Consider the following 17,342-nt stretch of genomic DNA (forward strand, 5'->3'; position numbering starts at 1 on the left):
AGGCAGCCACTCAGGGCACCAAATTTATCCTCTATTAGTACAGACACAGAGCGATCTGACCAGAGAGACAGAGTGAGACAAATGCTTTTAGATACAGGCTTGTCCAGCTAACGTAGCCTAGCTCTTTGAAAATAGACAGTCTGGTTCGTGTAAAGCACTAATACAAAAGAAGCTGTCTTTCCTGGGAAGAACCAGTACTAGCACTCTTAGTTAGGTGGGAGACACACAAGAGCATCTCAGAAATTTGCAGTGCCTGGACCGGGATTCGAATCCCTGACCTCTGGATTGACAGTCAAGCATGTTAGCACTAGACCATCTGGCCATCTACCATCAATAATTACCATCAAGCATTTATACATCCTGTAGAATTTTAACAAATCACATCTTTTTGAATTCATTTTTCAGTCTATATTATATATTACCATAATAACAAAGTGAGCACAAAAGTTTAATTTCATTTAGATAAGTAATATTAGCACTTCATTCAGAAATTACTTTTCAATTTATAAGGTTGAGTTTCCAGTTGTGAGAAAATGAAAGAAAAGTGTTTTATTTAAGAGTCAAATTCTTAATAACTAACCAGCTGAGCAGTTTTTGCCAACAACCTGAAGTCATAAAAAAATGTTGTAAACATAAGTGCCAGAAATTGAGATCAAGTTTTTTGGAAATACTTTGAAAGTTATAGGGTCATAAATTTCTTCATTGATGATTTAATTACATACAGGAGTTGAACCAGGCTGGGTGGTGTAGGTATAAAATATTTTCAGTGGAATACAGTTTCACAATCAAAGTACACACATTTTCAAGGCAGTTTGTAATTGATTGCTCTCATGATTGAACCTGCATTCTAACTGAACTTCTCTTGCCAGATTCAGTAGAAAACAAAATAGAGATTATATTCAGGTTTAAGTTTGAACAAAGTATTGCAGAGGCCTAGTTGGCACAGAAGCCTAGTTTGATCAGAAATCTAGTTTGAAAATAGGTCTTGCTTGAACAGTGTATTATAGAAGCAGTATGTGAACAGTGTATTACAGAAGCAGCATGTGAACAGTATTACAGAAGCAGCATGTGAATAGTGTATTACAGTTTAACCACTCTTTTACAGAAGCCTAGTTTGAACTGTATATTAAATGAATATTAAAGCTGTTACAACAGCCTATATAGTAGTCTAAATCAGTGTATGGAACCTTGTTTGAACAGTGTATTACAGAAACGTAATGTGAACAGTGAATTATAGAAGCATAATGTGAACAGTGTATTACAGAAGCAGCATGTGAACAGTGTATTACAGAAGCAGTATGTGAACAGTGTATTACAGAAGCAGTATGTGAACAGTGTATTACAGAAGCCTAGTTTGAACTGTGTATTAAATGAGTATCAGAACTATTACAACAGCCTATATAGTAGTCTAAATCAGTGTCTATGGAACCTTGTTTGAACAGTGTATTATAGAAGCATAATGTGAACAGTGCTAGCTGTGGATAGTGGATTTCAGAAGCATAGTGTGAACAGAGTATTACATAAGCTAGTTATATAAGAAATAAAATCTGGAAAGTAGATCCCTTGGAAGCACCGAGAGCAAGGCAAACGTAAAATTGCAGACTTGGTTTGATTGAGTCTGTTCATGAGCAGTAATGGAAAATGCAACACTGCCCACGCCCCCTAGCACCGGCTTAAGCAGTATTCAATCTTCAAATCTAAATGAATTGAAATCAATGATCCCGAAGGACCAGAAAATATAACAACACTGAGATGAAGTCGGGGCGACTTTTTACAGCCGCCACACAGCACTTAACACCCTAGTCTAGTGTGAACAATATATCATATAACAGAAGATTAGTGCGAACAGTGTATTGCAAAAGCTTGGTGTGAACAGTATATTTTAGAATCCTAGTGTGAACAGTGTATTATAGATGTCAAGTATGAACACAGTATTACATAAGTATGCAGTGATCAAAACATAAAAACTGAGATTAAAGTAATGCATTACAGAAACTGAGTTTAAATTTAATACAACACTACAGAAGCCTATAGTTTGAACAGAATATCTCACTGGATCTTAGTGGGAATGTAGTATACAGATATCTAGTTTGAACACACCTGACAGGCATTGTGAGTAATACGTGGACACAGTATGAACAAAACCTTGTGTGAACATAGCACTACAGAGACTTAGTGTGAACATGGTATTAAGAGATTAATTATATACAATGTTTGAATACAACAATGCTCTCAATCTGTTAACAATACCAACATTGAATGTTGAAAACAATTAATATTTTACAATGATGAATGGAGGACATGTTGAGAGTGAGGGTGGCACATGTTTTAGAATTAATTTGTAAATGATCAATAAAATGTACTGGCAGGATGTGCAATTCATTCTCATTGTCACCATGTAATGGGTGCACAACATGCAAGCCGAATGTTTATATCATACTTTCCGTTGCTGCAAGTTTTTTTTTGCAGCAAAATAATTTTCCTGAGTAGTAAGAGTGCATGTGATCAGCTGTTTTTCAGGCATATTCCTCAGTCTTATATGTTGTCCTAGTCACTCATAACATGACATTGTACAGATTTTGAAATGTCTACAAATTCACTATGCAGTTCTGTGAGTTTTATTCGACCTGGCATGACAGAGTTAATCTCTGACTTATGCAAATAATGGTAATCTCAAAAAACGAGCAAAATAGGTAGAGCAGTATAATTGGTTACAATGTAAGGTAGATGGCCACTGAATAAGAAGTCAGGTTGCCAAATATACTACATATCCTGCACGATAATGCAGTGGTCTGTCACCAAACCCCGCCCCACCAGGTCGATTAAAACGCACATACTCTCACAGCAGAGGCAGTGTGGACAGTTGTTAATTGTGAAGACATTCTAATATTGACCATTATACCCTGTCCCTGTGAAGACATTCACACTTCTACTATTATTAAAGTTGTGAAGACATTCTCTGACCATACTACACCCATCGGTGCGAAGACATAATTATAGACATTGACAGCTGTACCATAAAACAATCTTGCTGTCTTGTTATCTCTCTGTGAAGATATTTAGACATTGACTCGAAACATAAGACATTCTGACAGTGGCCACTTTGCCATCTACCTTGTTGTAGGGATATTTATCTCATTATGAACATATTTATCCTACAGTGAAAATATTTAATCCTACTATGAAAATATTTAACTCACTATGAAGATATTTATCTCACTGTGAAGATATTTCGGCATTTACAGTCATACCATAAGACATTCTTATAATGGCCATCTGGTACACACTCTGTTGACTAAAATTGGAAGAAACAAAACAAAGGAATAAAGTAATGACTAGGAGAAACTGTGTGCTTAATGGTCTGTCAACAACCTGTTCACAATTACAGTTTTTCTGCACCACTGGATGTTCTGTGGCATCCTTTGTTGTGAAAATATACCATAACCAGGCTGGTAAACAGACTACGCAGCTGTTTCCAGGAACTATTTTATGGCAGTTTTCAAGTGAGCAGACAATATCAAAGATCCTTCAGTCAATTTGTCATCTCCATTTAACAAGAGATATCTCAATTCAGAGTAACATGTGCAGTGTGACATTTTCATCAAAACATTTTGGTTGTTGCTGTTATTCTGTTATCGCGAAAACAAACTTTGCTTCTGTTTTTTGTAACGCAAGATCGTAACGACTGTATGTTTTGATTACAGAATGTGTAATAAAGTTGTTTTGACTAATTTCAGATTGCTAAACTGATGTTGAGCAGTTGTGAAAGTCATGGGACATGTAGCAGCTGTTTAGCAGACGGCGACCCGTTCTGTGGCTGGTGCGTTCTCGACAACAGGTTGGTATCTAGGAAAATAACTAGGTCAAATTACAGAATCAGTCAGACTGAAAAGAACTTAAATCCAGAAAAAAATAGGATTTATCGATGATATTTTGCCATATCTTTGCAGCCTTTGTTCACAGGTTTCAACAACAGAAATGGCTGCAGGGTATAATTATTACGACTAAAATGATTTTATTAGAATTTGAATACACTGAATATTACACAAAGAGTAATACCCATCTTTCAAAAAAAAAAAACCAATATCAATTATCGGCAGAACGTGTAAAATTATGCAAATTGCCCACGTTTTAAATCTTGGATCATTCATATGTTTTTGACACATCATCAAATACGTTTTTTGTAATATTCAGAGACTCGTGTGATATTTCCAATCTCTATATCATAATCTTTTTTCCACTGTATTCATATGTTAATAAAAGAGTAAAAAAATTATCTAAAATTTTAATTTAAAATGCAAAAAATTGAGCAGATGAAAAACATCTGTTTTTAGATTTTAATTAATATGAAATTTACATTTTACCCTGTTGAGATAACATTTATTGTAAAATAGTTCTCTAATTACTATCTTAAATTCTCAAAAAAAAATAGGTCATTACATAATTGATATAAACATTTTGTATTAATCTCTTCCCATAATGCCTTGTTTCCTTGACAACCTGTTAGATGTTTATATCAATAATAAATGTATATTTAAGAAGTAAACATGTAGATCTAATTTAGGTAATGTACACATGGGAACAAACGTTTTAACTGCTGAACATTATGTGTATTTTTTATTTCCTGTTGTAATATTGCGTTAAATGTTATTAAATCATTAGGAACAATGCATTATAATGATTGGAACAGGGGTTTAGTTTTAATCTAGTCGCAGTAATTACTCACAGTGTCATGAATTAAGTCACAAGGCTGAGATGTAGGCATTTTCTGGAAAGATCATGGATTTCAAAGCTTCAGTTTTATCATGGAAAAGTCAGGAAAATTCTCAAAAAAGTATTTCACGTATCATTGTGTATGTTATTGTCAACTGAAGAAGCTTATTAAAGTGAAACATGTTTTGACAAAACTGTGTTGGTTTATGAATTTTCAACATCAAAAATAGCTTTAATTCAAAACTATAGAAGATGAATGAAGTGGTATTCTGAGTATCTTTAAAATGGCAAAATGTCCGATGAATACCAATTTCCATCCCCCTGATAACTTTTGAGGATGTGATTTGAAAAAACAATTTCTGGTAATTGGAAACGCTCTAGGGTTTGTTTTTTTGTTTTTTTTTACTCACCTGTACAAAGTGGCAAGGTGAGTTTTGTGGATCTGCGCGTCTGTCCGTTCCGTCCGTCCGTCGTCATGCGTCCGTAAATTTTGCATATTGTAAACCACTTAGAGGATTTTTCATGGGAATCTTTGAAGTGGTCAAATGTTCACTTGTGAATCAGTTCAAGTTCGAACTGGGTCACGTGCCTTCAAAATATCAGCGTCGTAGGTCTAACAAATGAGAAAACTTGTGACCTCCATTGTGGCCTATATTCTACAAGATTTCATGAAAATTGGTCAGAATGATTCACCTTGTTGATTCGGTCCATGATTGACTGTCTCATGCCTTCAAAACATCAAGGTCAGTAGGATCTAACAATTAGGAAAAAGTTGTGCCTTCATATGAGGCCATTATATTTCACAAGGATTTCATGACAAATTGGTCAGAACATCACTCTGACTGATCATTAGGTCAGTTCGAAAACGGGTCACCAGTGCCAGTCAATAAACTAGGTCAGTTGAGGTCATTATCGAAAAACCCTTGTGACTTTTTAAAAGGCAAATGTTTTCAAGGGATTGTATGAAATTTGGTCTGACATGTCCATCTATGGAGGTCATCTAGATCAAGGTTTGAACCTTCATTGTGTCCACTGCGGTATCACTAAACCCTTAGGTTTCAGTAGGTCAAATGATCACCTCGAACACTGTGACTCATAGTAGGCCATATATCACGAGATCTCATGAAAAATTTCAGGCGAATTTTCCCTTGATGATATCTGGTCAAATTCGAATATGGTCAGTGCCTTCAAAATGGTCATAGGTCAAACTAATAATAAAGAACCTTGTTTACATCTCTTAGAGGCCATTTTTTTTTCATGGATTCTGTTGAAAGTTGGTCTGATTGTTTATCATTGCAATGTTTATTCTTGGAAAATTTGAAAGTGGGTCACTCTGCCAATCAAACAACTATTGTCAAGGTATAATGAAGTCAACTTTGTACTTTCTAACAGTCCATTTTTTTTATTGGATTTTGTATGAAAGTTGGTTGAAATTGTTATCTTGACTGAATCTGGTCAAGTCGAAACAGGATCAGTTGTGACTCAAAAAACTAGCATAGTAATATCTAAAAATAGAAAAATCCAATTGTGCCTCTAAGGACTGATACTTTTGAATGGATTTCAATTAAAAAATGGTCAGAATGTTATTGACCTGATGTGATTCTAGGATCAAGTTTGATGGGTCTTGCGTAGTAAAAAATAGTGTCGATCAAATTTAAAAAACTGTGATCTCTCATAAGTGCAACATATTATGAATTGTTTGAAAAGATTGGTTGATGTTATCTTTATAGGTAATTAGTCAAGTTTGAAAAATTGGTGTAACTGCATTTCTAAAATAGGCAGTTTTCCTAAAATTTTTATAAAATTATGACTCTCATACGAGGCCATATTTTTCATGGATTTTCATTGAAAATTGATCTGAATGTTCATCTTGGATGATATTAGGTCAGTTTTGAAACTTTGGATTCACAATGGGCTAAAACTATCCAGTAGGTGATAAAAATAGAAAAAACCTTGTAGACCTTGAGGGCAATTTTTCATGATCCTTCATTTATGTAGAATGTGTACTAGATTATCTAGGAACAACTTTAAAACAGGGTCACGTACTTCAAAAACTAGTATGGTCAATAGTAGAAAACTTGTGACTCTTAGAGACATTGTTTGTCTAATGGTTCAGTCAAAATGGTCACAGCACATTTATTTGATAATATCCTGGTCAAGTTCCCAAAAAAACGGCACATGAGCTCAAAAAATAGGTTCATTATCAATCTATAGATAAAAAACGACTCATATCAAACTGGTTTGTGGAATAACGGATTGACATTCTGATTAACATCATGGATGCTATTGTTTTTCATGGACTTCTGTTCGCTAAAGTTAGTTTGTATGAACCTTGCATTGTTGTATCTAATATTTACAATTCCATAGTGTTTATTTTTGTGAATAATTGACATTTTCCTGAGAATTACACAAACTCTTAGACAAACAAGCACACACTATTGTCAAACTCGGTTAACTTGGAATTGTTCCATTTCTGTTATAATTTTCTTAGAGTTTTGCAGTCTCACCATGAACAGTTTTTTTGAAAGCCTCAGTTTATTATATCTGATATTTTTATGTCAAGAATGATTATATGAAATATAAACAAAGTTGTTATTTATACCTTACACCATTGCGTCTGACAAGAAAATAGATCCCAGAACTTCGTTTGTGAACTATATTACAACATTTCCAAGAAATATGTACACTAAATTCTTAAAAAATCTGACAAAACTGTGCCAAATTCTGCCAAAAGACTGATTCTTTATAGCAGACATGTGATTTTTACATAAGTTTAAAATCAGAATATATAATTTATTTGACAGCAGACATGTGATTTCCGCCTAGGAAATATGTTTATGGAGGTCTTCGTAGATATAACTAGAATTTGATCAAATGTGCCTACAAAAACAATTCTTGCATAAACAGTTCTTGCAACATATATAATTATTTGTAAAAGATGTGTTGCTTAGAATTTTTGATAAGGCTTAATTAAGCCCAACATTTACATTTATTAATTATTAAGCTTGCATTTATTATAGGAAGGAAGATTTTCTACAGTATTTTGTTTTATATAGAAGTAATCATCTTATAATACATAGGCACAATTTTCTGTTTTCACTAAAAGTTACAAATTGTCTGCAGCGTCTGTTTTGCAGATGAATAATTTCTTCCTAGTATGTGTATAGCATTATAATTTGCATCAAGGCTACACACAGAGTAGATATTGTTTTGTTGTTCAATATAATAATTCATGGGGAAAAATAATCTTTAATTTAAGAAGCTACCAATGTTGAGGGGAAAGTGTTAACATTTTTTCACTTCTTTTTTATATGTTTGCAACATATGTGATACAGTAACTGTATTTTAGCCACTTTTGATATAAAATAATGTAAAAACATTCAAAGGAATTTTGATTTGGGGGGGTTGCAAAGTATAAAATTGTGAAATAAAATCGTATTGAATCATAAATTAATGTTTACAGTAAGCAAAGATTCAACAGCAGCAATGTTTATGATACCACTGGTACAAGGTATCCAAGTGAAAAAAACAAAACAAGCTTAGTGATAGTATTTCAGGAAAAATAGATTCAATTTATCAATTCCTGTACGATCTAAGAAAAAGATGTCAAAAAAGCTTTTTGAATTAAATCTTGCGATTGTACATTCATTGATGTATCTGGTAAATGGATGACTTGATTTTTTTTTTCATTTAAAAACGTAAGCACGTTCTTGACACGTAAATTAGAATATGCTGTGAAATCGAGAAGAAACAAAAGTGTCAAATTAAGTATTGCAATAGAATTTAATTTAGAATAAATTGCTGCGATGTAGAACAGATTGATATTGCAAATTGATTACATTATTCAATCGAGTGTATACGCGTTCTTTTATTCCGAATAAATGAAAAAAGTAGTCCATCAAGAATTTATAAGACGATATAATGTCAGCAGCTGATGTGACACCAACATGACACCGATTCAAAGAAATCTGACAATTTTTTTCACAACTGTCCTGCGAAAGTGTGCGTGAGGTTGTTTGAAATATTAATAATGATATCGCGTCGGATATCCATTAAGTCTTTTCTTCCCTTGCATATTGAACAGGACGATGATGTATTCTCACAGGAAGATAGATTGGAAAATGATTGGAATTTTATTCATGGATGATTATTGATTGTGGCTAACTGTGAACACTGTTCATGGCCACAAAAGATCAAAGAATGAATTAACTTTACATGTGCAGTGCATATAAACAAGTTAATTTTTAGAGATTTTTTTTTCAGGCACTTCTCATGACACATAACTATATATTCCCTTATTAGCGCAGTAACACAACAGTCAATAAAATTTAGTTTGATATTTTGTGTGCAAACTACTGTTTGCAATTTCTGTATTCTGCGATATGAACAGAAAGCCTGGTGCTAGTATGAGCTATATTGTCGTCCGAAGAATACCAGAATGCCATTCGAGAATATGTAATCACAAGGAAATAAGTGATTGAGATTACTGTCCACTACCGCAATTACGGTTACTAAATTTTGTTTTCTAGATGCACTCAACAGCAGCATTGTCGGGTGTCGTCGAGTGACCGCTGGTTGTATGGACCTCCTGGACAGACTTGTGTTGCTATCACTGATGTATCTCCGAGGACAGTGTCAGTGTCAGCAAGTGCTACAGTATGTCACAAGTCTTTCTAGAAAGTATAATATTAAGTGTTTTCATATTTCATATAGATTGAGTAATTTTAGTGTAAGCTTTATTCAGCAAGTTCATGGTTAGTAGCTTCATTCATGGCATTAGCCCTTACCCTGCTAAATTTCTGTAATGAACTTGTCCATCACCCACTTCGGACAGTACCAACTGTTATAAGGGGTGCTTATCAAAAAGATACTGACTGAATAGCCAACAGTGTAGATCATGATCAGACTGCATGAATGTGCAGGCTGATCATATCTACACTGGTTGCAAAGGCAGACTCAATAGTTCCAGCATTTTAAGGGTTAAGAGTCATGAATTCTGAATGTTTGTGCTTTTGCAAGTGTCATTATTTGTTAATGTTAGGGAACATAAAACCATTGTGAATATGATCTAGTCTACAGTAGTAAATACTACAAATTATAAAATATTAAAGGTCAGTCTGCTGGCTTGGCATTCAGTTTACCAGTTTGGTCTGTAAGTTGAATACTAGATTGTATGTTTGATCCTTGGTGAAGGAAATATTCTCTGCAATGGTCATTCCATCTATAGGAGTATGAGGAAATTGTAAGTTACTTGTACTGTTGGAACTGCTGGAAATACTACCTATACCTTTATATTAAGGTAGTGGACCTAACGAACAAATTGTGTCCATGATAATGTAAATTGTACGCAACAATGCGCAATGTCGCCAAAAAAGACTCTATAGTCATACGATCTAATCCATAGTTGTGTGCATGCAGCAGTACTGACCTGCAGTTTTCGTGTACTAGTAGTTTATGGAGGCTCCATCAACGATAAACATGCATCAGAATAAAAAGCTACTTTCATTCAGACATTTACCCATGATTTGTTTACAACATGCTCGTCAAAGTAAAAGTAGATACTAAAAACAGAAGTTTGACGTAGCTTCATGTGTCAACCGCACTATTCTGCGGCTGTTATTTGAATTTTTTTCGGGCCCGCTCTGCAATGTTTTACACTAGACTTTATTTTTACTGACACGTAGTAAACTACATTACTTTGGGACTATTAAATATTATAAATTAATTGCTAGATTTGCATGCGATACATTATTACCCAATTGACATTACACGTTACTCGGCAGGAAATAACAAATGCATAAGTTCAACAGCTTGTAACTTAAGATGCAGACGTGCATTCGTTTCGCAAAACTCATTTGGATGAAAGTCTAGTTTTGACACTTTTTAATTTGCGCCGATTTTCTTACTGAATATTTCACCGTTTCATTAAGTTTTGCAAATTAGGGGTCGTATAATTATAGATAACGCGGTCGTTAATTGGCACATGGTCACTCGCTAATCTCCCGCAGCATAGATTGCAAATTCGGTAACCATGGTAGCACGGTTTGACACGTGTAGGTTTCACATGTAAGAACAAAATGATATACTAGATCTATTCCTGTAGAAATTATGAATTTTTTTTTTTTAAATTGAAAATCCACAAATTTATGTCCCTACGAAACAGTCGTTTTGGCCAAAACCATGAAATTTCCTGCCGACGAAATTAAATGATTTCACAGTAATTAAATACTAGTTGCATAAATAGGCTTGAAGGTGTCACTTGACATGCAGTATTTAAAGAGTATGTTTTGACAATTTCAGCTGTACCTGACAATATATCAGCTACCAGATGGCAGCAACTATACATGTGTGTTTCCTGAGTTGAACAAAACGTCGCCGGCACAGGTCTGGTCTTACGGTGTATTCTGTGAAGCTCCAGACATCAGTAGGTCCGGAATTACAGTAGCAGGTAGGTTTTGCCTTTTACCACCTATGTTTGTTACTCAACAGGTGGAGCTAAATCTGTATACCAGTACAGAGAGTATTTGAAAAATGTCTTGCTGTTCATTATTGATGTGACTAACTTTAGGAGAGAATGTGAATTGATGTTCAGCTATACATTTAGAAGTAAAACTTGTAACCTCCATGTTTATGTGAAACTTTTTCAAAATTTAGGAATTGCTTTCATTTCACAAGTTTTTATGTATAAAAACATTTTTATACTGAAAAAGAAAAAAAAATTTAAAGAAACCTTGCAAAAGTGTTTGCCATGCTATTGAAATTTAATAGGTAATTACAGAAAGTTAGCTGTTCTTTATATCAAAGGCATTTAAATACCTTCTTGGAACAATACTGGTATGTAATATCACTTGCTTTCTGTTTTAAAAATTGGAAATTTGGATGTTCAACTGCATGCATGTCCCTTTAACAGACCACCTTTTTTTTTTTAAAGTAAACTGTTGGCATTCAAATGATTAGAATGAAATTAACAAATACTGTGAAATCATTAATATTCATGAGGGACTAATTTTTGTGGATGAGACAAGTGAAATTCTCATTCATCTTGCGTTCAGAGTTGAAATTTAAGAAATTATGCCCCAACAAAATAGCCATTTAACCTAACCTTGATATTTCATGCCCATGAAATTAAATGTTTTGAGGATGAAAGCGTTTTTCATGTATTATAATGACAAATATTTTTCTCTGTGTATACAGGTAGCCAGGTGATGACTATAGCATTGAACTCGAGCGAGACTGGCAAACTTTTCCTGGCGCAGAACTTTACCTACTTCAACTGTAGCAGTTTTACAAGGTACTTCATCCATCACCATATTATATTATTATATGTACCAGTATATATTATACCAGTTTTATATAGTGCTATTTTCATGATGCTTTACTTGGTGCCTTACATACAGCGGCAGCCACTCGGGGCGCCAGTTCATCCTCAGCCAGTACAGGTACAGTGCGATCTTAACAGATGTACAGAGCCAGAGAAAACCCAAGAAAAGAGATAGAGAAAATTTTTAGATTCAGACATGTCTGGCTAACTTTGCCTATCTGGTTCTTTAACATGCCCAGTGTATAACATGCGAAGCCTTCTTTCCCTGGCTTCTTATTAGGATGGGAGACACTCGGGAGCACCTCAGAAGTTCCATGTGCTTGAATCAATATAGTATGCACAGCTTATTTATTGATAATCAAATTTTATGAAGATTTTTCACTTCTGAGGAAGCAAGTTTGTTGTACGCTGTAGAAAATGCATTTTGCTCTTTTATCTTTCAGTACAGAATGAAATAGTATTTAATTAATACTGTAAATTTGTTTTCATTTCTATTTTTAGCTGTAGCCAATGTACAAACAACAGTTGGTCATGTGACTGGTGTATCTATGACAACAGATGTGTACATGATTCCATCAACTTTTGTCAACCAGGAGTTGTCCTCAGTAAATCGGTATGAAAGAATAATTTCTTAATAAAAAATAAAAGTCTTATCTTAACAGTTCCTTTTTATAAAGTCTGTAAATGTTGAATGAAGTTTCTGCTTGTTTAGCTGGTTTTGGACCAGAATTTCCTGAGAATATAGAAACGTAATGCTAGTTAAGTTGGAAGAAGTCAGCCATTTTATAAAGTCATAATAAATATTTTAGCCATGTTTTAAGAGAACAGAGGGTTTAAAGTGCTTCTGTCACTGAGCTTCATCTTTGCAACATGTTTAAGGAAATAGATTTGATTATATTACCAGAAATACAGTAGTATTAACGTCCCCTCCATGTCTCAAACGTCTTACTGTATTGTCACACAAGAAACATTTAAATTCAATCTTCTATTCAAGTTTGAATTCTTTAAAATCTTTGTAACTTTGGTTAAGATAGCCCAAGTTTTGCACAACCTTGTGTGACAATAAATCAGAACAGGCCCAAGTTTTGCACAACCTTGTGTAACAATAAATCAGTATAGGCCCAAGTTTTGCACAACCTTGTGTAACCATAAATCAGAATAGCCCAAGTTTTGCACAACCTTGTGTAACCATAAATGAGAATAGCCCAAGTTTTGCACAACCTTGTGTAACCATAAATCAGAATAGGCCAAGTTTTGCACAACCTTGTGTAACCATAAATGAGAGTAGCCCAAGTTTTGCACAACCTTGTGTAACCATAAATCAGAATAGGCCAAATTTCCCACAACCTTGTGTAACCATAAATCAGAATAGGCCAAGTTTTGCAAAACCTTGTGTAACCATAAATGAAGTAGCCCAGGTTTTGCACAACCTTGTGTAATCCATAAATCAGAATAGCCCAAGTTTTGCACAACTTGGTGTTAATACTCTTATGAAGTACCCAAGTTTTGAACACTTGTGTAACCATAAATCAGAATAGCCCAAGTTTTGCATAACCTTGTGTAAACATAAATCAGAATAGGCCAAATTTTGCACAACCTTGTGTAATAATAAATCAGAATAGCCCAAGTTTTGCTCAGTCTTATATAACCATAAATCACAATATGCCCTACAAGTTGTGCAAAACTTCGTGTAACCATAAATATGCCCAGGTTTTACATTACCTCGCATAATCGTAAATCAGAATATGCCCAAGTTTTGCACAATTATTTGCTGGTTTAGCTGTTTTGAAGTACTTCTTGTGAAGACCTTCAGTCTTTGAAACCATCAACATTGCTACTTCTAAATATGGGAAGAAAACTGCATGACACTCATCCTGTATGATATTTATTAAACTTTTTTTCATATTCCAACATCAATTTCCATGGTCGTTTTACGTCATTGGTTTTCATCTTTTGCCAATTGCATAGCTTCTGGCAAAAAAAATCTTTGATTAACTTCCTAGCAATGTCATTTTAAAGAATGTTTGCATTTTGTGCAGTTTCATGCATTTTCATGAGTTATAAAGTTTAGTTGCTTTGCAGAATTGCGCGATACTACAAGACAAAAACTAGGACAAGAAAATATTCAGTTTTTTTTTTTAAAATCCATTATCTGTGTAATGTGTTTCTAAAATAACCGTGGTGAAAAGGACATGAAAATTATTCTGTTAAGAGCAAAGTATGTTAAGCCACAATTCATTATTTTTCCCTGTTACACAACATTATAAAGACTATAACTATCAGTGTGCTTGTTCCTTGAAATTCTTATCACTTGACAGATTTTCGTCATTTGACAGAAGTATTATATCCTGAATGATTTGCCACTCCCCAGTCTCCAACACCATCTGAGTGATGTATGGAAAGTTGTCTGTCACATGAGGAGAACAAGAGCAGTGCTTTAGCAAGCTGGTCCCAAGCTTCTAAAAATGAGTTTGAAGACCAGTCTCAAACTCATGCTTTTGATTGGTTCATTTATTTTCAAAATGACCAATAGAATGGCTTCGTTCTGAGACTGGTTATCTAACCTCTGTTTTTTAACCTTGGACCCAGGAACATTGCTTTGCTCTTTTAGTAATCGCACATAATTTAATAATTGAGCCGTGCCATGAGAAAACCAACATAGTGGGTTTGCGACCAGCATGGATCCAGACCAGCCTGCGCATCCGCGCAGTCTGGTCAGGATCCATGCTGTTCACTTTTAAAGCCTACTGCAATTAGAGAAACCGTTAGCGAACAACATGGATCCTGACCAGACTGCATGGATGTGCAGGCTGGTCTGGATCCATGCTGGTCGCAAACCCACTATGTTGGTTTTCCCATGGCACGGCTCATATATTAAACTGAAATACTACTGAAAGCGGCATTTTATGCAACAAAATATAAAAACAAACTCTCCAGTTTGATGAATTCATTAACGTGTATTCCTTCCAATGCCTTTAGCTGTAACTGCATTCCAAAATATTGTTCTCATTTAAACATACACATTAATATTTCGATCAGGAATAATTATTGGTCCAGAACAGCTTACTTGCAGATAAACTGTCTTAATTTCGGTAGCTGGGATAGATCCGTAGAAATTAATGTTGATTGTATTCCATGGTGAAAGTTCTCCTTTCTCTCGAAATGATTGAATTGCTTGCCGCTATATTCAATTAGTGAATATAACTTTCGGAATGCAAATTGCATTTTTATGTATCTGCATAAAATTCCTATATATTTGTCTTTTATATATCTTTGTAAGTTTTGTATTCGTAAGAATCAGTTCTTATGCCTGTCAGTTAAAGTGAAAACTTCAGAGGATGATGTTAACTTTTCTGGATTGTTAATATTCCTGTTATATGCATTTTTCTGTACGTGGCATGCTTATCGAGACAGATTGATTTCCATAATGTTTTGAATGCAAATCTTTTATTAAATGTTCAACTCCTGTAGGTCGTGTCAACAACTCAGGTATTTTTTTGCAAGTTTGCTATATTTAGCTACAGTAGTGTTTTTTAGTCTTTGAACTTTGACCCGTAAATTTTCCTTGCAGTATTCAGGCATTACTCGTAACTCTCAGGTAATATAGGTGTAGGTATAAATGTATATATATATCTATCATACTTTACAGTCTGTTTAGTGCTGAAACACTGTGTTTTGAGGGTTGATGAAAGGGGCAGATAATAATAGAAAGTGTATTTGAAAAAGTTTCCTTGGGAAATGTTTTGTAATTGAGGCAACATTTTTACTCAGTCAGATTTTGTCTTAAAATAGCTTTACAGAACCAGTCCTGAGAAACTGAGATTCAGAATGTTTACATCTAGTCAAAGTAGTTAAAAGTTCAGCAATTTTTGGAATGATTATATCAAGGTTTTAACCTTCAGAAATATATGTTACATTAGCTGTATCATCTTGAACTTTAGAATTTTGAAGAAATAACCAAAAATGGAATGTTGACATTTATTGTTAGGAACAAAGAGGAACTTTCAGTATTTTTGATTTTTAGTCAGTTTTATGAAAAGAAATAATAATTATTGCCCAAAACTACTACATAGATGTAGTTCATTATACATCTTTTACAACATGAGAGTCATCTTACACTCAGGGTCTTACATCCCAAGGTGTAAGATGGAGTTTTCCAACACCAGTGAAATCACTGGAAAACCACAGTCTGATATGCAAGGAAAACAAATACTCTTGTATGCAATAAAAGACTAAAATTGATACCCACTTTTCTGTTTGAGTAAAAACGAAACATAGTTTTGGTGAAAAAGTATGCTAAAAGTACCTAAAAAATGTTGCCTCATGGACTCGTAAATAAAGGAATATTGACATGCTAAAAGTCTCTTAAAGTGTTTCAGCACTAATTCCACACTCTATGCTTAAAGCATACAATGTTCTTGCAGCTGATCATGATATAATCTATCGCTTGTGTATTATTTCTGCCGTCTTTTAACACTAATGGACTGCAAAGACATATTTCAGCTTTTTACTCATCGTTTTTGTTTTCAAAGATAGCTTGTTTTAATGGCTGTTTCTATAATCAGACATTTTCATGATGTTATTGATAGGTTTTATTTCCAAAACTTTCATTTCTAAGAGAATTAGTGCCCTATTTTTATTGCCAGAATGAAGTAGGTTTTATTTCTAGCTTATTTTTGCATCGTAAAATAGATACATACCGCATAACAGCAAGCCTTGCTTACTAATATTGACCTAAATTGCGGAAATTTCGCAAGAACAAATATTCTTGTTATACGTAATATAATAAAATCAAATTTTGTTGTAATGTCATATTGTTGTATTAATTAGTCTGTTAATTAATATATAATGTAATATGGTAAATTTATATGTAAATGTAAAACATGTTTGTATATAGAATGACTATTATTATGTAAATGTGAAGGTGTTTTATGTATGTGTCAACATATACAAAGTATGGTCATATGAATTTGTGAAATTGTGCACTGTTGAAGGAGAAATTTTCAAGAAAAGATGTGATCATTGCATAAAAAAGGATTAGACAGTCAAGCCTGTGCCAAAGACCACTTCAAGAATAAGGCCATTATTGAAAGACCTGTTTAACCATAAACAGTGTGAATTTACTTGTTTCTAGAGACCACCTATCAACAAAGCCACTTTTTCATTTTCCAAGGGTGGTGTTTGACAACAAGTTTGACTGTATTTGATTTGAGGCCTAAGTTTGTTGCCAATGTGTGTGTTACTAATTTTGTATGAAAGTTTGAAGTTTGAAAAAAAAATCTTTAAATTGGAAAAGTCTGACAACTAT

The 17,342-nt window shown here is 34.0% G+C and overlaps 1 protein-coding gene across 1 annotated transcript in view; it reads left to right on the forward strand.

The window, feature by feature from the left end:
• The window catches only part of LOC123529197 (plexin-A1-like), a 175,504-nt gene that overhangs the window by 110,521 nt on the left and 47,641 nt on the right, over nt 1–17,342 (forward strand). Inside the window, exons 8-13 of the mRNA XM_053520997.1 lie at nt 3,738–3,838; nt 9,243–9,369; nt 11,014–11,161; nt 11,908–12,004; nt 12,536–12,647; nt 15,606–15,632. Coding sequence (XP_053376972.1) covers nt 3,738–3,838; nt 9,243–9,369; nt 11,014–11,161; nt 11,908–12,004; nt 12,536–12,647; nt 15,606–15,632 — 612 coding nt within the window. The remainder of the gene's footprint in view (nt 1–3,737; nt 3,839–9,242; nt 9,370–11,013; nt 11,162–11,907; nt 12,005–12,535; nt 12,648–15,605; nt 15,633–17,342) is intronic.

The sequence above is a fragment of the Mercenaria mercenaria genome, chromosome 13, assembly GCF_021730395.1.
Source record: "Mercenaria mercenaria strain notata chromosome 13, MADL_Memer_1, whole genome shotgun sequence".
Taxonomy (NCBI): domain Eukaryota; kingdom Metazoa; phylum Mollusca; class Bivalvia; order Venerida; family Veneridae; genus Mercenaria; species Mercenaria mercenaria.